A 23,328-nucleotide genomic window follows, 5' to 3' on the forward strand; every position below is an offset into this window, starting at 1 on the left:
GTGGCTCCCTCTACTGGCCTTACAGTATGCCATTCGGTCACCCCAATTATTAATGACATTTTGGACTACCTCGGCGCCAATTTCACTCAAAACAGTCGTAATATTGTTTTTCAAAGCTGGAATTGTCTCTGGATTATCCGCATAACATCGGTCTTTAACGGCACCCCACAGGAAAAAGTCCAGCGGTGTCAAATCGCAGCTACGCGCAGGCCAATTGACATCTCCTGAACGGCTGATTATGCGGTTGTTGAACTTGGTGCGCAGAAGGTCGATGGTAAGTCGTCTTGTATGGCATGTGGCGCCATCTTGTTGAAACCAAAGGTCGTCCACATTCATAGTGTCGATTTGAGGCCATAAAAAGTTGGTCAACATGGCTCTGTAGCGTTCGCCATTGACGGTAACGGCGTTTCCAGCATCATTTTCGAAGAAAAATGGGCCAATTATGCCACCACTCCAAATCCACACCAAACTGTGACTCTTGGAGGATGCATTGGTCTCTCTACGATTGTGTGTGGCTGTTCCGAGCCCCAAATCCGGCAATTTTGCTTGTTCACATATCCGCCGAGATGGAAATGAGCTTCGTCCGAAAAGATGATTTTTCGACCAAAATCGACGTCATTATTGAGCTGGTCTATAGCCCACACAGCAAACTGATATCGAAGCGGATGGTCATTTGCTTTCAACTCCTGAGTCATCTGGATCTTGTAGGCGAATAATCCGAGGTCTTTGTGCAGTATTCTCCTCAGGCTGGTGCGACTAATGCTCAGTTGCTGCGATCGGCGTCGAGTTGAAGTCGTCGGATTCTGTCTCACACTTTGGGCCACAGCCTCAATATTCTCGGGTGTGCGCACTGTCCGAGCTCTGGGACCACTTCTGTCATCCACTAACATCCCTTTCTCACGAACTTTCCTCACCAATTTGCGTATAGCTCCTTCGGTGGGTGCTCTATCACGACCCATATTTCTTTTCAAAATTCGTACAGTTTCGGCGACACAGCACTGACTTTGAAAATAAGTTTTTAAAATTTCAAAACGCTCTTCAAGAGAAAACATGTTGTTTCGTGCCGCGGACGGTATGACTAATAAACTGTCAAAATTTCGGGTCTGTAGCTCGTTCGGTGTTGCCATACGACGAAATTCAAAAACGTACCAATAGATGGCCCACCCTGTATATATATATATTTGTTATTTTATATGCATCAATAATTTACTAAATAAAATGTATGTAAAAGACAGAACAGTGTAATTAAAATAATTATCTTCATTTGTATTCATATGTAAATAATATGGTATGTTTCTTCTTTAGGAAGAAATTATTTCAACAAAATTGAAATAACTAATATCATATTTATTTTATTATTTTTCCTCTCAAAAGAAAAAACTTTGACCAGGGCACGTTTATTGATATGGGCCTGAGTAGGTCGATAATTCAGATCATTTCTATGGTTCAGAGACGCACTTTTCATGACAGCGCCGCTGTCGGAATATCGCAGAACTAAAATACTGCTCAGTTTCATGGCTACACGTCAATTTCACTCGTAATATACAAACGAAATTTTTGTACACGCCTTTCTCTTATACTAAAACTCCTACCGCGTTTCTAAAAGCATAGGATTGTTCGTTTAGGTTTTCCGCAATTCGCCAGTTACTTTTCATGAACGTGCAAGATCTGAAACTCTTATATGCAACACATCACAATATGTAAGTCTTTAATTTTCTTTCGTTTTTCGTATTCAAATGTAGCTGGCGACTTGCGTTGTTGTCGATACTTTAATTATGAAGAAGGCTTTTTCAATCCATAAACACAGTTACGAGAAAGGCGTTTTTAAAGTTTAATGATAAAATAGGACACTCCAGCATCCCCTTAAGAGGAGAGCAGAGCACGGCGTTTTTCATCACATCCTCACGACCGGATTACCCGTTGCACAACGCGCACGTCGATTGTCGCCTGAGAAACAGTCGCTACGACAGGCAAAAGCGGAATTCGAGTTCATGACGCAGGAAATCTGTCAACCGTTAAAAAGCCAATGGGCTCATTACATATGATCCCTAAAAAAGGTCAATGGAGACCATGCAGCGATTACCGCCGTCTTAACGCGGTACTATTCCGGACTGATATCCAGTCGCCCATATTCTCTTATAGACTCCACGGATGTCGCATATTTTTAACGTTAGATCTTACGCGTATTTCCAGAGCCCTGTGACACCAAAAGACGTTCCTAAAACAACCATGATCACGTCATTTGGCTTATTTGAATTCAAAGTGATGACATTCGGCCTATGCAATGCAGCCCAATCGTTTCATAGGCTCATGGACACCGTCCTGAGAGACTTAGACTTCTCTTATGTCTACATCGATGACATATTGATAGTTTCCCGCAGCGCAGAAGAATTTAAGAACATTTTAAACATTTGAGACAGGTGTTTGAAACTTCGAAAATTCGACATCACGATCAACCTAAACAAATGCGTTTTTGGAGTCACAGAAGTTCGCTATCTAGGCTACCTCATCTCCAAATCTGGCACTCGACCTCTACCGGATCGTGCCTTAGTACTTCAAGAATTCCAGAGGCCGACAACGGTTACTGAGCTTCGTCAATTTTTAGGCATCATCAATTTTTATCGTCGATTCCTCAAAAATGCAGCAGCGATGCAGGCACTCTTGCACGCCCTCCTCACAGGATTCGAAAAGAACAAAGCCAGCATCGAGTGGTCACAAGAATCTGAAGGAGCTTTTCAAGATTGCAAATCAGCTTTGTCTAGTGCTACACTTCTTCATCACCCGAAGGAAGACGCTATCCTCGCACTGTCATGTAACGCTTCAGATATCGCAATGGGAGCCACTCTTGAGCAACTTAATAATCATCGCTGGGAGCCCCTAGGTTTCTTTTCTAAGAAATTCACTAAAACCCAACGAAATTATAGCACACCGGAAGCTACAAGATTTATAGCGGATTAAAATTTTTCTAACATTTAATCGAAGGCAAGAAGCTAGTAATCAAAACGGATCACAAACTCAAAATTTTCGTAGAAAAATTCTGCGAATACATGCGTCAGGTACGTTCATCACCGGCCGCACATCACGATCGGAGAAAAGTTTTTATCCACAAGACGTTATACTCTTGCACTCATGTTTTCGTAAGGATCGACTCTGTTAAGAAACCGTTACAATGTCCTTATGAAGGCCCCTATCAGATCCTAGAACGTCTGTCAGACTGAGACTTCGCGCTACTTATTAAAAACGAAAGAATAGTAGAACATCAAACGTTTGAAACCAGTTTTGAGGCTGCAGTAGAAGAAGCCCCTTCCAGCCACACATCATCGCAAACGGGAGATCCTTCACAAACGGCAGGCACGCAAAACAAGGAGCAACAGACAAAAGGGCAGCCTCAATCCATGGTCCCAACAACCATCTTTTTTTTGGTAACGGAGGGGAAATGCATACTCCGAGCCTTGGGGGAGAGCCTGGGGTTATGTGGGGCTTGCACCCACTAAAACTCCTCCGGGTGTCCTAATCGGGCCATAGCTGAGGGACTCCCAGGAACGCGTGCAGCATACTTCTAGGAGTCCTTCTGGCCAATCAGCGATTGCCGATTCTATCCCGCCCGGGAGTCATCGAAGGAATGGCCCCAGGCGGCGCAGACTACCCGAATCGGGGGGGACACCACCTGTGGGAATATGTGACTCAATTGATATGTCAGATTCTCTAGAACAAGCCCACACTTGTCGTGTGATGTGATATAAGAAATAATGATCGAGACTTTATTTATAACTGGTAATAATCTTTATTTCACGAGCACAAATTAATATAATAAGGCGTACAGGATGAACGCCTTAATCGATCTGTTGTTATAATTTTTCTTTTTTTAATTATTTTTACGCTGCTAGGCCACTCGCTACCTACAAAATCCTTAAGCTTTCTACACTCGCTGCGCTAGTGAGGTATTAAGAATCCCCCACACACTTCCCCTCCGCGCTCGCCCCCTCTGGTTGTTGATGGGGGGTAGGGGGTCCCGGCCCCCGCCAGGATTCCCAGCCCCTCAACGCGCCATTGGCGTTCCTCATCCTCGTGGACGCACCGCGCACTTCTCGCGGCGTTTCCTCAATGCTTTGGAGGGCAGAAGCCTTGACACGGTCGCCCAATCGCATTGACGGAGCAACTCCGGAGCAAACCCCATCCCGTACGGAAAGTCATCCTCCTCGATCCGGCGACGGTACGCCCCGAGGGGTCGCAACTCGCCGCCGCTTCACGGCTCCCCGCGTTCCAGACACAGGGCCGTCCGCGATAATGGAGGAGAAGGAACTATTGACCCCGTGCGCATTCTCGTCATCCTCTTTTTCACCGTCCTCATCTTCTTCCGGTATTGGGGAGGGAGGTCGCCGCCCCGAGGGACGATCCCAGCGGCGCGAGCGCACGGGAGGGAGCCCGGGGCACGAGCGACCCGGCTAAAGCCGACGTCCGCGTGATCCCCCACCCCGCCACCTATTTCCCTCCCCTCTATCACCACCATCGTCGCCACCGCCATTCAGCGACAGAGGAGGGCCGCCGTCCCTCGGGGCCCTCTTCCTCGCTCTCTCTTCTTCTGCGAACAGGTCATGTCGCAGAAGGAGGAGAATGTCGTCCAGGCATTCTCCCGGCCGACCATCGCCCTAATGACGGCTGGCAAAGAGAGATCGTCCCCAATTTCCCAGATCAGGACTCGCTCGCTCGCTTGCCCAGGCCGAGCAAGCCTCAAGTATGTATTGCGCGGTCCCCGGCCCCCGTCGCAGTGGAAACAACGCGTGGTCGGCTCCTTTCCTATTCGACACAGGTATTCCTCGAAACAGCCGTGTCCGGTGAGTACCTGCGTTAGACGAAAGTTCGCCCCATCCCCTGCCTACTCATTCCTCTAGGCAGGGGAGGATGGCCTCCACGGTCCGAGTGCCCGTTGTCGGCGGGTTATTCTCGAGAGTGGCGCCACTCCCGAAAGACTCGCCGACGGGTCTTCCCTCTCAAATGGACAACGGCCCTTGGAGTTACGATCTCCCCCCCCCTCCTCCCTCGTAGCCAAATGGCCTTCACCCTGGCATAAGTCTTCGTCAGGGCATCGGCCACGTATTCGGCAGGAGAGATCCCCGCAAGGACTATGGCGACCGCATACGACATCGTCCTGTAGGCCTTACAGATCCTTAGGGCCAGCCGTTGCACCTGTCTCTGATAGGGCGGCTGGCCAGGGCCTCCCCGCTTCACATCGGGGCTCCATAGGAGGCCCCGAACAGGACGGCGTACATATACGCCCGTCTGACCGACGCACTCGAACTGCGAAAGTTGGGCATGAGGCGGAGCAGAGCATTCGCCCAATCGCGAGGCTAGTCTGTCAAAATGCTCGACAAAGCTCCAGCGACTATCCAGGGTGAGGCCCAAATACTTGATGTTGGGCCCCCACCGAGACGCGGACTTCGTCCATCACAATGGACGCCTGAGGAAGCACCCAACTCTTCCCGTCATGGAAGAAAAGAGCTTACGTTTTGGCGGGGGCTATCCTCAGACCCAACTCCTTTATGGAACCGACCACGCATGCTACCACGACGTTCGTCTTATACACTGTCATTTCCCAGATCTCCGGCCATCACCAGCGTGTCGTCTGTGTAGCAGATGACATGGCAGCCGGGGGGAGGAAGACCGCACGGAGAACCGAGTTGTATGCGATGTTCCAGAGTAGGGGGCCCAGCACGGACCCCTGTGGAACGTCATGTCCCTCCGCTGCTAGAGTCCCTGTTTATTGTGAATCTCGAGCTGCCTGTCTCGGAAATAGTCCTCCACGATGACCACCAGGTAGAGGGGCAGGAGGTGATATTCTCTCATCGTCCCCACTACCTGGCCTCACGGAACACTGTTAAAGGCGTTGGCGATGTCGAGTGACACCACCAACGCCACCTCCCCGCCCGCGGTCATCTGCTCCGAGAGGGCACGGACTTGCTTAGTGGCGTCGACTGTGGATAATCCTTTTCGGAAATCGTATTGACCGCGGGATATCTCAACAATTACCTCAGAGAAACGGTTTCCAGTCTTTAAAACTTATCCAGGACCTCAAAGTAAAAGAAAACCCATATCTTTCGCACCCTAACATTTTTTTTTATTTATCACATACTTTTATACAATAACATTATTTGCAATTCTAATATTTGTTCATGCGACTCTTAATCAAACTAAGTGCAATTCTATTTATTTTATAATTAAATACTTAATGTTCCTTTACATATTTTTTTTTGCAACTGTAACATAGTTACTCGAAGGGAAATCCTATGGCGGCTCTGGCGGTAAGCGCCAATTATCTTTGTAGTTTGATCGAATGACGCTGGCGGCATAAGAGAGTAAGTAAGAAAGTCGATTAGAGAACTACCATATATGTAACGAACACAATATAAATAAATATTCTTTTTAACGGAAAGCTACGAAGACTTCTTTCTTGTTGTGACTATTACATTTTTCGTAATGAGTTCGCACTGTGGCTCGTGAGAAGAAATTCTCACACGAAAGACACCACACTGCAAGCGGCCCAGAATTCGCATCACTGTCGCGCATCTTTAAATAATTAAAGAACGCGTAGCCTTTAGTGTGAGCATGAAATTCGTGCGGCAACCGTTGACGAGACGTGTCACAAACTGCGAAATCGCGAATGATGGGAGGCAGTGCGGAGAAGCGCAAGCACGGCGAAATGCTGCCGAGTACTATACGCGCAATCATTTGCGGCCTGTCTAATTGTAAAACTAACGTTCTCATAAGCTTGCTCGAGAGCCCTAAGAGAGAGGCGTACGTTTCGAAAACGTGTACGTCTATTCGAAATCGCTGCAACAGCCAAAGTATCGATATCTCGAAAATTTGTTTACATCTATCAATGAAATCTACTTTACATTCTCCAACAACAGCGACGTCGTTCTACCAAGCGAGGCGTGCCCAAATTCTATTTTTATCTTTGATGGCATGGCATGCAACAAGCAGGATGCGGTTAGAGAATACTTGTCGATGCCGTCACGCAAACGTTGACTGTTTCTATCTCTGTCAGACGTACGTGAGGATACCTAAACATCTGATACGCGACAATGCGAACCTGTTAATCCTATTCAAACAGGATTGTACTAACTTGAAACACGTTTACAACGATCACGTGATACCGACATGTTGTACGATCAATTTTATTTGTTATGTCGCGACTGTTGGCAAAAAAAATATGGATTTTAGTGATAGACGAGGATAGTGCACTTAAGGGGATGCTGGAGTGTCCTGTTTTATCATTAATTATTAAAGACTTTTTTCTCTTAATTGTGTTTATGGATTGAAAAATCCTTCTCCACAATTAAAGTATCGACAACAACGCAATTCGCTACATTTGAATACGAAAAAAAATTGAAAGAAAATTGAAGACAGTTTTGTTATCGACTTCTGTAGTCAACACGTCACAATATGTGTTGCATATAAGAGTTTCAGATCTTGCACGTTAAAATGTAGCTGGCGAATTGTAGAAAACCTGAAAGAACAATCCTATGCTTTTAAAAACGAGGTAGAGATTTTAATATAAGAGAAAAGAGTATCCGAAAATTTCGTTTGTATATTATAAGTGAAATTGATGTGAAACCATAAAACCGAGCAATATTTTAGTTCCGAGATATTCCGACAGCGGCGCTGTCATGAAAAGTGCGCCGCTGAATCATAGAAATGATCTGAATTATCGATCTACTCAGGCACATCAATAAACTCTGATCAAAATTTTTTCTTTTGAGAGGAAAAATAATAATAAAATTAATATAATATGATATTAGTTATTTCAATTTTGTTAAAATAATTTCTTCTTAAACAAGAAATGTACCATATTATTTACATATGAATACAAATGAAGATAATTATTTTAATTGCACTGTTCTGTCTTAACATACATTTTATTTAGTAAATTATTGATGCATATATATATAAAATAACAGATATATATATATATATATATATATATATATATATATATTGTGACGTGCGTTTTCCGTCCGTCACAAGGGCCGCATGGCCTGATCGAATAGTGCAGTATAGCGTCCTGGGTCCTCTCACATTTTGGGGGCGGACGCATCTGCGCTTTCCCCGCGTCGTCATTCGTGTATCTTACGCGTTCCGCGCCGTTTTTATTTTCCCGTTTCGGTGTATTCCCGTACCGAGGGTTACAGAGACTGGCGACTCCCGTGACCTTGGCGGAGTGACGCAATCTCACCGGGGAGAAGAGGAGGAAGAACGACAAGGATTGAGAGTCCCGAGACGACCGCTGAGGACAGATCCGCCGGAGGGCACGATACCTGGCCCCGGGTCGCACGCAGGTGATATCCTTCCCGCATCGTTACGCTTTTTTTTTATTATCGCAAAGCATTTTTTATCGCACCCTCTTCCAGGTGCAAAGCGAATCGAGAGTCGGCACGACATGACGGGGAAGGCCACTCTGCGCTACAAGGACGGCGAGAGCCCCGGATAGGCGCAGGCCACGAGGCGGCCTGAGAAAGACTACCGTGATCTCTCGAATTTCGCGCGCCAGGACATGCGATGGACATGACGCGGTTTCCGCGATTAGCGGAAAGCTGCGGGGCCACGCGCCAATCAGGCATGATAAGGACCCCTCGCGGTGATAACGAGCCCTGCGTGCGCCCGGGAGAATTAGCGCCCGGCACTTGAACTGTGGCCCGCTCGGAGAGAGCACGCGAGAGGACGCAGGACGCTAGCGGATTACGAGCCTTCCAAAGTCAGCTAGAACGAGCACCTACGAGGGAACCGCGGTGAAACGAACGTCACCTCTGTAAAGTCGCCGGGTTCCGCGTCCGGGAGGCGTAGCTATCGAATTTATATCGGATATCTAAGAGTGAGTGCTCACGTGGCCTCATCGTGTACTAGAGTTTCGCGGGAACAGAGTACGCCTCCCGGAACGGCCCTTGTCGTCGGGATAACTCTGGGGCGTCCGCCAAGGCCACAGCCTCGTCATTTGTGTCGGTTTTTCTTTTATCGCGGAATATGTTACGTCGAAGCTCCGTGCCGTAGTATTGTCGCGTATCGTATCGTCTCGAGCGTCTGTAACGTAAGATTTGCCTGTTTATTCGATTTTCTATGTCATAGCCCTTAAGATCAATTGATAATCGCAATTGATGAGTGTGCGTATTCTGTCATATTGAGATTGTGTATTGCCGAGCTTGCACGTATTCGAGCCTCCCTTGCATCTCGGCTGAGCAGCGCGAGGTTCCGCGAGCTCGCACGAGGTCACGCCGTGTCCACGCTATAAGCTGCCGAATTCCTTAGCATTTGCGAGGCGATTCGTATAATTCGCGAGAGTATTTCCGTGTGGCGTGAGCTCGTGTCGCGAGAATGTAACGAAATTGATACGCCTAGTGTAAAACTTCGGGCTTATGTAAATCAGTTGTTGCGCTCACATAGAATTTATCGTCTCGGTTGTATCGCCAAATGTAAATGTGAGTCGAAGACTCATTTAATATATTTGTTACTTTTGTTACTGTTAAATTCGTGTGTACTTTATTCTCGCCCCTATTCGCTCCTCCAAACGATCTGCTATCCTCGACCACGAACCGCCCCCTCTGCCATTTCCGAGGCTGAGCTGCCGGTTGAGAGCCGTCGACATTCGCAGCTCATTAAAATAGCATAAAGAAAATATCACGTAACTTCTGGAAAGTGTGGCACGCTCGCTCGTGCCTGGCGCCTAACTATTATTTTGTAATTATGTGCCGCCCTTAAGAGCGGTCGCGGGAAGACGCATTTTTGTCACGTTTCGTTTAACGTCACCCGGCATCCGATCGCCTGCGAGAACCTTAGCTGTGAATGTGCGACGAAGTTGCGCCACGCTCGTGAGTGCGGTTGCAATATATATGCATCAATTATTATATATATATATAATAGATATACATACATACGCGTGTACGTATGATGCGTGTGCGTGCGTGCGGACGGGCGGGCGTACGTGCGTGCGTGCGTGTGTTTGTGTGTGTGTGTGTGTGCGCGCGCGCGCGTGTATGTGTGCGCGAGCGTGTGTGTGTGTGTGTATATATACAACACATCTCTAAACTTTATTTACTGAATTATTTACACGTACATACGAGGTCTGTTCAAAAACTATCGCGAATTTTGTGTTTTTTCAAAAATTATTTATTTCTTCATGAATATCTATTTTGTAGTAATAGATATTCAAAGTAATCCCCATCAGATATTATACACTTGTGCCAACGTTTTTTCCAATCCTCGAAGCACTTCAAAAAATCATTTTTTGTGATCTTGTTCAGCTCCTCCTTCGATGCCGTCTTTATCTCCTCAATCGTAGCGTAGCGTCATCCTTTCATGGGCCTCTTCAGTTTCGGGAACAAGAAAAAGTCACAGGGGGCCAGATCTGGGGAATACGCTGCGGCATCATTAGTGTGTTGTTTTTGGCCAAAAATTCACGCGCACAAGCAACGATGTGTGAGCAGAGGCGTTATCATGATGCAAAAGCCAATTTCGCGGCGACCCATCTCATGCCCAAATCATTGATAAAAATCGAATGGCATGAGCCAATCGATATGTTTAGGTCCTCAGTAACTTCTCTAACGGTGATTCGACGATTGGCCAATACTATTTTCTTCACTTCATCAATGTTTTCGTCTGTTGTTGACGTGCTCGGGCGTCCGGCACGCTCTTCGTCGTTCACATCTTCTCGGCCCTCTGAGAACATTTTGTACCACCGATAAACGTTGCTTCGGTCCAAGGTAGCTTTACCATATGCCACAGTCAACATTCGGAATGCGTCCGCGCACTTAATTTTGTTTTTCACACAAAATTTGATACAGATTCATTGATCCATTTTTTGGAATAGGCAAAAATCGAAGACGAATCAAAACACGTGCAAGCAAAGCAGCTGTCAAAAATTAATTGAACATTCAAAATGGCCGAACTTGTCGGCATAAGTGAGAGACATGAGTACCAACATAACGCCACAAAAAAATCGAAAATCGAATATACGTAACCCGCGGAAATTCAAAATTCGCGATACTTTTTGAACAGACCTCGTATATCGGGGCTCGGTGCGCGATATGTGTTTCGATTGAGCTTCGATTTTGCTCGGATGTCGGAATAACAAGCGACAATCTCGTAGCAGACGTATAAATGAAATTTTCGAGTACTCATTACTCTTATATTAAAGCTCATAACTCGTTTCTGCAAGCATAATATTATTCTTTGAGGTTTTCTGTAAATCACCAGCTACTTATTTTAAACGTGCAAAGTCTAAAATTATTGTATAGAGCACATTTTTTATTCAACTCGGATGTCGAAATGTCGACTTAGTAAGAAACGCCATTCCTCTTATCACGCGCAAGCGAAGTACCTATTTAACTACAAAAATGGATTGAATCATTGTATAAATCAGTAATATATTATCGGCTGAAAACGCTATAATAATAATATATTTTTGTATATATAAAAATATATATTAGGATCGTTGTTTAGGAAAGGAATCGTGCGTCCTTGCTGCATCGGCGATGATGTCAAACCAGAATCGATAGAAATCACATTCTTGAATTGCAGAACGAATTATTGAAACAGAAGTACGACAGAATGAGAAAAAACAAAAAAGGATAGAAACAACTTCGATTGTAATCGGTAAGGCTCCGCACGCTGAGTTGGGCTCATCGAGCGAAACAGCGAGTCTATCCTTTAGAATCTGTCTTTTTCTCTATGATCGCTTGTTTTTAACGACCGAAAATGTTTTCTAGGAAATTTTGCTCAACGTGTGTAATTAAGAAGAGAAAGAACATTATAGATAACATATAAGTTAATTATACTAATCCTATATCCCTCCAATTTATGTATAATAACAAAAATAATTTCAAAACACGATAATTTACGAGATATTGATATTTCCATGATTTTCCATGAGCGTTATATACCACGTTCATAGAAATGATTTGCAAGACATCGACATGGTCTCGCGCGTAAAGTGCGAGATCTGAATGTTAGAGATCCCACGATCGATTCTTTTTTTTTCTTTTTTCATAATTTTTTTTTAAATAAGTGACATTGTTAATAAACACATATTACACGCTAAATATATTTTTATTTAATTATTGAAATTATATGTGTATTTCTAAAAGTTTTAAACTGAAAATTGTAGCAAAAAATAATTCGACGTAGTATACGTCGAATAGATAGAAAACCAGTATTTTTATATGTAAATGAGATCTATTTACTTTTAGAAAAAATCCGAAAAGAAATCATGTTTCTATAATAATGTTACGTTTGATGTCGATCAGTATTTTCTGTGAAATGTTTTTTTTTATAACTATCATCTGAATGTATGAAAATTCTGATAATTAATCAAATCGCAAAAGTGCGATGATTAATATAATTATAAGGATGATGTCAATATAATTTTATAATTAACAAATCAAAAAGCCTTTATATGTGCCTTTATATGTATTAGGTGTTGGAATTAATTCGTAGCGTTTTTTAATGAAAGAATGTTATTTATTTCACATGAGCATTAAAAAATACATTAATGAAAGTACTTCCCATCACTTGTAAAACGCTACGAATTAATTCCAACACCTAATAATATACAAATAATTTTTTATTTATCTATTGAAGTGATTCGGTATTCTTTCTATAGTTATTAGAGTACATGTTAAATTTTGGGCCGACTTTTGAAGCGTCGCCTTCTTTTCCCTCGCCACCGCCGCTCAATACTCGACGGCTGAGCCGCACCGGATCACGCGCGAATGTGTATCTCAGGAGTGTTGCACTAAGAAATATGCTGCGACCGTATCCAGCAAATTATCAATCCTTTACTTTCCTTAGTTTTCTGTGATGTCTTCTTTATTCAATATGCCTTCTTTATTCACATGTTGAAAGAAGACATCACAGAGTTATTGGAGTTAAGTCATCATTCCAGTTAAAAATTTTCGTATTTCGTTCTGTGTCGACTCTTATTAGTCTTAAATTGATATTATCAGTATTCTATATTAAAAGATATTACATTTTGTGGCACATAAGTGTGGTCAGTAGCTCTTTGAAAGAAAACCGAGTGTATCATAAAAATAATAAAATAATATTTTAAAAGTGCATTATATTCAGTAAAATGTATTTACTTATTACTATGATATCGAATCACTATTATGAAGAAAATAACAAGGAAAATATATAGGAAGGAAAATATTTTCATGATAATTTTCATGTTGGAAGATGTATGATCGCAGCATGTTTCTTATACTGTGACGCTCCTGAGATGCACGTCCGCGCGTGATCTAGCGATTCAGCCGTCGACCGTTGAGCGGTTGTAAAGAAAAAATAGGCAGCACTTCAAAAATTGATTCGAAATGTGTAATTATAATAGTTCCGAGCATACTGAAGGACACACATAATTTCTATAATTTTATAAAAATATATTTGGAATAATATGTTTATTAATAACGTTATTTATTTAAAAAAAAAAAGGAAAAAGCAGGATCGAATATAGGATCCTCAACATTCTGATTTCGCACCTAACGCCTGAGACCACGCTGAATTTTTGTGAATCTCCTCTATGAACGCGATACATAAAATACACGGAAAATCGTAAACTATATCTCGTCAACTATCACGTTTTGAAATCATTTTTGCTATTATACGTTAATGAGGAAGGTATATGATTAACTCTTTCACTTACAATATCGTGTGAGACTCGTGATAAAAAAATCGGGCCAAATATAAGTCATTGGTGATAGCCGTGGTACGTCTATCGAGCCAAACGTAAACAACACGTTCCAAGCTGTTAATTATGCCATCGTAACTTAAATCGTAGGGTTAATATAATTTATTAAAAATTATGTATTATCTAGAATGTCTCTTTCCCCCTTATGATACACGCCAAGCGGCCGAGATCGCCGAGAAAGTATTTTCGGTCGCTAGAAACAAGTGACCACAGAGAGACAGACTCATTATTTTGTTAAACGAGCCCAGTTCGACGTGTCCGCGCGGAGACTTACCGATTACAATAGGAACTTCTATCCGTTTTTGTTTTTTCTCTGTCTCGCTCTATCGAGACGACAGAAAATAAAAGAATTTTAAATCACGAATACGGATGCCAGTTCTCCGTTTTTTTTGCCAGAGACTTCGGTTTCTTGGCTAATATTCGATACTCCAGCAGACGTGAAAATCTCCAATTTTTATCGTCTCGGCATACGACGATCAGTACCGACGATAGAATCGTTGGAGAACATTTTCGAAATGATGGACGAGTCCCTAGCAACAAAGGTTCAAAATCGGTTGCAAACATCGGAAGGTCGAGAGGCGTTGCAAGTCGGCTTGGACCCGCTGAATCAAAAGTATGTCAAAGCTGAGGGGAGCGCGAGATAAACAAAAGAGCGGTATAGATTATGTTTACCTACACAAGGATGGGTTGATTATATTTGGCAATAAACATTTCGACGTGGATGATGCGAACAACATAATTATGTATCGACGGCGTATGATACTCCGGTACACTGGTCTTGTAAAGACGTTAGAGTTAATTTTCAAGAAAATTCCCGACGATCTCCTTTACATGGGAAACGATATGAACAAGTACAAGAGCATGCTACAAGTACAAGAGCAAGAAACAGAAGAAGAAATCTGGAAAGGGATTACCTCACGCAATGATAATGTGATCGATTACGTGCACTGGGACGATCCCAACGAGCTAGTGAATCGTTTACGATTGCTCGACGCTTCGCACCGAACGGGCAACAACGCTCACGACAACGAGATGCTATCGATCATCAAGGAACTTCGCGAAGCCGGTCTTATAAATTAAATCGCATATAGACGAAACGAACGAGTCAGTCGAGAGGCGTCAGCAAGAAAAAATACTTTTACCCTGTGTATTATGCGAAGGCGCGTTATAATTTGAGGATACGACAATCTATGGCAAGATGATTTCGTTAAGATGCACCCATACTCGAGCTTCAACAGAGGCCACTACTACATACTCGCCGTCATCGATGTATTGAGCAAGTACGCGTGGGTCGTACCGCTCAAAAGCAAGTGAAAGCGAGACGCCTGATTCTATCGCTAAGATAATTCAAGTGAGTGGAAGATATTCTAAAAATTTACAAACGTTTATAGGGAAAGAATTTTATAACGCCTATGTAGAAAATCTTGGAAAAATACGATGTTAATCACTATTCCACGTATTCAAAGCGTCAACGTATTCAAGCGTTGAAAGCGTCAGTGATTGAGCGGTTCATTCGCACGCTCAAAAACGACGTGTGAAAGATGTTTACACTCAATGACAATTACAAGTGGGTCGACGAGCTGCCGCGTTTCAGATTACAATGCGCGCAAGCATCGCACTATCGGCATGCGACCCGCCGACATAACTCCCGCGATCGTTGAAAGACTCTTGGACACGATGTACAGCGCGATAATAATCGCTGGTCCGGCAAAATTCAAAGTGAGCAATTCGGTACGCGTGAGCAAGTATAAGACGGTTTTTGAGAAGGATTACACGCCAAATTGGACCACCAAGGTATTTACGATCGGTAAAGTGCAGCGTACCAATCCCGTAACCTATCTACTCGAGGATTATCGCAGAAAATCTGTCGCTGGAGCGTTCTACGAGCACGAGTTACATCGCGCTATTCATCCGAACGTGTATCTCATGGAGAAAGTACTGCATCGGAAAGGAGACAAGATGGTAAGTCAAGTGGCTGGGATTCGATAGATTGCACAATTCATGGATACATAAAAACAATATCATTTGATAAAATTTTGATTCGTGTATTTTTTCTACATATAAAAATATATATCAATATAAGTATATAAACGTATATTTTTATTACTTCCCATTCATCATCTTCGTTTTGGAATATACAAAATACATATTATAATTATTTGTAACAACTTATGTATGGAGCAAAATACATATGTACACATAGGTAGTAATACAAATATAAATGTAATACTTATATAAATGTAAAAAAACATAACTAAAGTGTAAATTAAAATAATAGTAATACATAATAATACGTATAAATGATAAAAACATGAGACACATAAAGTGCAAATTAAAATACTATTTAGTAATATATTAATATTTCAGATCAATTGCGTTTAATGCCGACAACCATATTGGCACGTAATTATCACTTCTGAAATTAATTCATTTGTTTGAAAATATATATGTTCAACATCTTAATACTCAGACCGTAGTGGCGCTTCGGATTTTAAAGTAATGTTACTTAACATAAACGGTCTTGTTTCCTATTTTATTGTTTATACACGCGCGCTGAAAAAATGCGTTACTCTCTATACATATTGGTTATTGCGAAGAATTATTGCTAAGGTCTCGGTAGTCTACAGGCTCAGGACGCTCGCACGGAATGCAAGAGATCCGGGTTCGACTCCCGGCCGAGGCAATATTTTTCGCAATAAGTTTATTACAGTCAGTAGTTTACTCAGACCGTAGTGGCGCTTCGGATTTTAAAGTAATGTTTTTTATTTATATTTCTTTTACATAATTTTTTTCTTATTCACAAAAAACTACAGCTAACAGTTCGCAGTCGAGGAGCTGATTTTTATCAAAATAATCCTTAGCGCATATTACATTTGGTACATCTTTAGCATCAGTTACAGTAGATACGATATTCGAGAATCGTGTAAATTTTGTATCGATTTTCTTGACGATACCAACCAATTGATCGAATGCTAATTCAATGCATTGATAAGTTGAACATAAACAATATTGTTGATTCAGTCATCAAATGTCGGATGATTCCAAGCATATAATTTTAGCATTTTCAATCGTACTGAATCGCACTGTCAGCGCTAATAAAATTATCCTTGTGATGATTCTGAAGATAGTTTTGAATGTTCCAACGTTGTTCATAGAGTCCTTTCCATGTTTCGATAGATAGTATTAATTCGTTTCCACGATTATCTCCTATCGCAATCTCTACGTAGCTCGGGCCAATATTGATATCAATTCAGAAATTTATAGATAGAATTTGTATCTCGTATGTCAATGCATATTTCCTGCCTAGTATACGAACCGTACAGGCGCACTATGAAAAAAAAATATAAAAGAAACATTAAATAATTAATTAAATTGTTAATTTGAAAAACATTATAAGAAGAACGACTGTGTACGAATAAATCGAATAAAGTAAAGAACGCCGGTCAAAGTTAGATGTTACGAATATATTTAATCAATTTTTTATTCCAAATGTGATTGCGCGTCGATAATTGTCGGATTTTCAACACAATCATTATGAAACATTTTAATATCCCCTTCTAAAAAATAAAACTCCTAAAAAACGGAAAAAAACTTATTGCAAAAAATATTATCTCAGCCAGGATTCGAACTTGGAACCTTTCAACTTGTCGGGAAGAGTGTCTCAGCTAATTCGACCACTGAGGTTTCGGAAATATTCCTCGCAATAGCCGATATATATAAAGAGAACGCGCATGTATAAACATTATAAAAAGAATTATAAGAAGTTTCTTTCCGTTTTTTAGAGGTTTGTAACATCTAACTTTGACCATTAGGTTCTTTATTTTATTTAATTTGAAAAAGTATAAAAAAGCTGCAAAAGGGATGTTCAAATAATCATGGCATGAGATATTCAGAAAATTGATTATTACTGTCCCTTTTATTCAAAATAAAGAATCCTTCAGATTACAATTTTTTAAGAAATAATGCTATAATGCTTTCTTCACCCATAATTACTTATCGTTATCTTCGAAATATAAATAGCACCACCGGATTCGATCCCGAATTTTTCCAACTAGTTCGAAATAAATTAAATGTTCTTGGAGATTTTTTTAAGCATAGTTTATTATTAGATATTAGACGAAATACAAATTCAGAAAAGTTTAGCAGTGAATGCAAAAACATTAACATTCGAAGAATTGATTAATGAAAGAAATGTTATAGATCCTAAAAATATAGCTGATTATGCATTAGTTTTTATGTTAGTTTTTTATGTTTACATCTTTAACACATAATTTTCAACAACCTATTGTTGTATTTGGCTATGTTAGAACTACAAAAGGTTAAGTGTTAGCACAATTAGTCAAGCTATAATATATTTAGAAGAAACAGGTGCTTATGTGCATTATTTGTGATGGTGCTACGACAAATAGGAAAATCTGGAAAGAACTTGGCATTTGCGGAAATTTTGGAAATATCATTATTTTCCAAATAATTTTTTACGAAATATTTATATGTTTCCTGATGCTTGTCATTTAATAAAATGCATTAAAAATAGATTTTTGTCTCATAAATTGAAGGTAAGTAATTAAAAAATACTCAAAGGCATTCAGTTTGGATGCTTAGTGTTCTATTATTGTTCACATCAAATAAACATAGAAGATAAAGACAGAATGATGATTATGAATGCTTAGTTTAAAAAAAATGCATAAGTGTCAAAACTGAATGCAGTCAGACAGCAAGCATCCAATATTTGAATAGCGATTGACACACATAGCAGTGCCTACGTTAAATATATTAAATTAAATATCTTTCGAAAGTCTATTAGTTATACTTACTTGTTTATATTCAGTTGTATTCAAACATTAACAATTTCTTAATATTTTAAATTTAAATATTTTATTTTTATAAATGCATGATAATTTCATTGATTAAGATTATTATAAACTTTTATATTATGAAGATTGTAAGAATACAGGAAAATTGCGTATTGTTCCCAAATTCACAATCAATCATATTAATGATCACACAATCAAATAATTAATCCAACTAATCAATGAAAATGAGAGTTTCTTTGGTAACTCAGATATAGTACGTGTTATGCTTGGTAAAAAACAATTGAAATAATATTAGGTGTTCAAATAAGTTTCCGCCGTTAGACAAAAGACAGCGCCACTAGCAAGCTATGGTTAAAATTGTCTGATGTAAAACATTATATCGTAAGGTTGGACATCTGTTAACAACATAACCTTGAAATACTAGCGATTTTGTATCAGCATCATATATTTTTTTTTGTGCGAAAATGCCGAGTTTTGAGCCGAATAAACGTCATTTGGGGGAACTTTTGATTTATTTCTTTAATTTGAAGAAATCTGCAGCTGAGGCTCATCGATTGTTTGTAGAAGCATATGGTGAGGCTGCCTTAAGTGAGAGAAGTTGTCGTGAATGATTTCAAAAATTTAAGAACGGTGAATTTGACGTCAAAGACAAAGAACGTAGCGGAAGGCCGAAAATATACGAAGACGCGGAATTGGAAGCATTATTGAATGAAGATTCGTGCCAAACGCAAAAAGAACTTGCACTTACATTTTGACTTACATCAATAAAACATTATGTATCATTCTTTCACAATAAATGCTTAATTTTTGATAAAAAACGGCGGAAACTTATTTGTACACCTAATATTTTTTTATTTTATAGGTATTTAGTAATAGTGTTGCAAAAGTTTAGAATTTTATGAAAAAAGAGGTCAACATTTTTTAAACTGTCGAGAAACAATAAATTTTACAATAAATTTTACAATAAATTTTACAAATAAATAACATGTTCGATGCATTAAATTGACGTATTCCAAGTCAAGGAGTGACATTAACGAGTAAAAATTTTCAAATAAACTAATAAACAATTTCTTATATTAAAAAGAAAGATATTTTATTGAATTTGTTTAATCAAAATAATATATATTGTACTTTAGGTCCTTAATGATTCTTTAAAGTGGTTAAATGATTGGGAAACTGAATTAATCAATAAAACAATAACAAAAGACGAATTTTTAATTGATACACCCGCACAAGGTTTGATAGTTATATTAACATCTAAAATAAATTTAATAAAAGACTTAATAGAGAAATTTAATTTTAAATATGTTTTACATATTTCAGTTTTTAAGTTACACAAAACTGTTTAGAAGTGTGAACATTTTCTCTAAATATGTGTATATCAAAATATATCAATTAAAATTGATAATTAATCTATTTCAAATTCTTATATTACAGAAATTTTTTGGAATTGTTCATCAAGCTGGATGTCAAAACGATCATCTTACATTTCCCACATTTCTCCAATTATATCGTCTGTTGTCAATATATAAAATAGTAAAATCTCCCAAATTTGGGAATTGTTCTATGTACCGAAAATAATATTGTAATTCGCCATTAATTACACGCGAAGAATTTAAATCTATTTTTAATAGATGTTACGTCCAAACCCTTGAAAATTTGGTCAAGGAGACAATGAGGGAGAATGGAGAGGGTGTGGAAGGACGGTTAGACTCAATCTCACAGGTATGCGCGGAGGCGAGCACCTGTGAGTCGAACGCACCTTTTCAGTCCCAGAATATGGATCAACGTCCGAAGGGATGCTATGACACCTGTTCCGCTGGACAGTGCGAACATCGATCCTATTTTTTCGGTCAAGGAACTTAATCCTTTTAACCCGGGACTAGACCTCGTGCGATCTCAGGTATTTGAGGGAAGTGAATGCGAGAGGTGATGTTAATAACAGACAGGGGAATACCTTAAGTTACATTTATTAATAAAATGCAAAATAATAATAATAAAACAAAGGGTTTTATATATTATAAACTTCTCTTTACATAAAAAAAATGTATATTATATATTATAGCTTATGGATGTATGCGTGTATATGTATGTTGTGTGTGTGTGTGTGTGTGTGTGTGTGTGTGTGTGTGTGTGTGTGTGTGTGTGTGTGTGTGTGTGTGTGTGTGTGTGGAGAGAGGAGAAAAGATTAGCGGGTATGGAAGGCGAGAAAAGTGTTGCAGGAATACATCGGGATGAGGTGCTTGTAGAGGACAATGTAAGGTGTGGGATTTCCGGGGAACTAATCTGTCCCCTTTGAAGGAGGGGGACGTAAAGAATCGGAACATTCGATCCCAGTCGATCGGTTCGGGATTTAGTCGAAATGAGAGGGACGAAAGTTGATCCGAAGAAGGAAGAGGGAGTGGGAATCCTTCTTCGTGAGGAGGAGGGGTAGAGAATCGTTCCTCGAGAAGAGGAGGGAGAGGGAATCGTTCCTCGAGAGGAGGAGGGGGAGGGAATCGTTCCTCGAAAGGAGGAGGGGAATAACCAAAGATTTCTTGGATATCGAGATCGATAACAGGAGAAGAGGTGAGGTCCAACGGTTGTGTTGATGAATAGGAGATTTCTGCGAATTGTTCGCCAGTTGATTGTGGCGGCGCGATTATGAGTGGTCCTAGGGAACGGTTCCGCCTACTCCTCCGGTTATAGGAGGGTCGTCCGTGTTTCTTGATGGTACGCACTATGAACCGACGGATTAAAATTGAAGTACGTTCGTTGGAAACGCGTGTATGTATTCATGCACAATAAATGGGTTTTTCCATGCGGGGAAACGCGGGGGTGGACTGTAAATAATTACGACTTTATATTTAGTAGCTGTCCCCAAGATATCAGGTAGGTTCTAGGCGAGTGGCCAAGAAGATCCGTAGTCAGCGAAGAGCGTCCGAAGGGCAGTCGCCGTATGGCTGGTAACTTCAGTTGTTCAGTTGATTTAATTTAAGTTCGCACTCGGATGGGATTGCAAACTGGCGTGATTAGCGCGGGTTATAATAATTTTCGGACTGCCCGAGACAATGAGTAACTGAGCGCGAACTTCATTGACGTGGACCGAGTGATTTAAAATTCTGTACTGACGCTCTGCGCTTCCGCGAGACCTCTATTTATATCCCAAAAAAAGGGCGTTGTGCCCTTTGTCTAGGATGCAAAAGTTAGTTGCAATGTCATAGTTGCGAGATTTACGATTTTTATAAAGTTATATCGTTGTTGATCTAAAGTACATAGTTAGAGTAGTTTCGAGAAGAAGAGAAAGTGATTTACGGTTTTCCTTAAAGAACCAAGATTGCTCCGAAACGGATGATGAATTCTGTTATTCTCGCGGAAAATATGGCTAGGTAAACAAACGGTTACCGTGCGCAAATAGGTTTGCGTGCAAGGCTACCATTGTCTGATTTTAGATAACGCTCCCGTGGGAAGTTATCCTATGCGTTTTACGATTTTTTAAGTTCAACGTGGCGCCTGTTTTCTAAAATGAAATTGTTAGTCAGTCTCGGATGACAAAGCCTAGATTTTCTATTGCGTGACCTCGGTACATTTATAATGTCTTTTGCAATCTTGTCTCTTTTAGGGCCTACATTAAGGTTGTTATTCCTTCCGGGTTGATTGGCATTTATGACTTTTCGCGGAGCCTGTCCGGTTCTTCTTTTCAATTCTGTCAGACCGTTATCAGAAGGCTCTGCTCGAGTCTCGCAGACGCCAACCATAATCGCGACGTGGAGCCGAAGGAAAAAAAATCGTGGCGTCTGTAGGACGTAACATAGAAATACTACAGCTTACATAGAAGAACATGTTAAACAAATAAAATCAAAATTAGACGGTTTTATTGAAACATCATAGTGGGTGTTTGAGATCGGTAATTCGAAAGGAAAGCAAGAATTCTTTCAGTTGATCGACATTAATTGTCATTGAACGCATGCACAAATTGAGCTCGTGATTTCATCTCAAACATGATTTTAATCCTCGTTAAAATCATCAAATTCGTCGTTCTTTGTTCTTTTTAAAAACAATTCGTTACACGCAAACAAGTTGTCGTTACCGGCAACGGACAATCGAAGGTTCTAGAACAATTCAATTCGCGCACGCGAGCGCCGCGCTCCGACGAATACATCACGCGCTGTCACCAATCCCACGCACGGATTTTCTGTCGCGCATGACTATTACGTTGAACGTCGCTAGAAAAGAATCCAAAGCGCCAATCAATTTTGTACACCTAATGCCACGTAATAATTACGATTGTGGCAAATTTTTATTGGATTTTTCCCAAAAGGGAAAGCTCAGGCCGAAAGCAATAAATGCTTCGATCTCGCCGTCCTCCTTCTTACTTCCAAAAAGTTCTTAGAGTTCTTAGAGTCATAATCTCGCTTCGTAAAATCGCCGTGCTAACCGTTTAGTGAAATCGCTATAAACCGAAACTTTCGAGAAGCGTCGAGAAAATTCGCCGAGATTTTCCATCACCGCGATTCCAAACTCAATTTGGAAAAGGTGACCGCATTTAATATTCTGTTAATCTAATCTTTAATTAATTATATCTTTTGACTTTGTAACTGAATATATTAAAGAAATTCTTTTGTTAAATTACAAAGAAACTGAGTTGATTTTACTGTCGTGCATCATACCAGCCGTGCGCCGAACTCTCACTCGAATTTTTCCGCGCGGTGCGCTCTCGCACATTTTCTGGTCCTTCGAGCCGGATTCTCGCCGGCATCCGCAGTGTCGAGTGCATCGCGTTCAGTTTGCTAGTGCTGAAAAGAA

The 23,328-nt window shown here is 40.7% G+C and overlaps 1 protein-coding gene across 1 annotated transcript; it reads left to right on the forward strand.

Annotated features, from left to right (window-relative positions):
- Positions 1 to 15,355: 15,355 nt before the first annotated feature.
- Positions 15,356 to 22,156, forward strand: LOC147909571 (uncharacterized). Its single transcript, XM_087406828.1, has 2 exons — positions 15,356 to 15,691; positions 22,145 to 22,156. The coding sequence occupies exons 1-2, from the start codon at positions 15,356 to 15,358 to the stop codon at positions 22,154 to 22,156; spliced, it is 348 nt and encodes a 115-aa protein (XP_087262954.1).
- The last annotated feature ends 1,172 nt before the right edge of the window (positions 22,157 to 23,328 follow it).

Source organism: Acromyrmex echinatior, chromosome 6, assembly GCF_024713525.1.
Source record: "Acromyrmex echinatior isolate Ae372 chromosome 6, ASM2471352v2, whole genome shotgun sequence".
Lineage (NCBI taxonomy): Eukaryota > Metazoa > Arthropoda > Insecta > Hymenoptera > Formicidae > Acromyrmex > Acromyrmex echinatior.

What these genes read in the sequence shown, in the direction of transcription:
- LOC147909571 (XM_087406828.1), top strand. Translation starts at nt 15,356, where the DNA reads ATGCGACCCGCCGACATAACTCCCGCGATCGTTGAAAGACTCTTGGAC.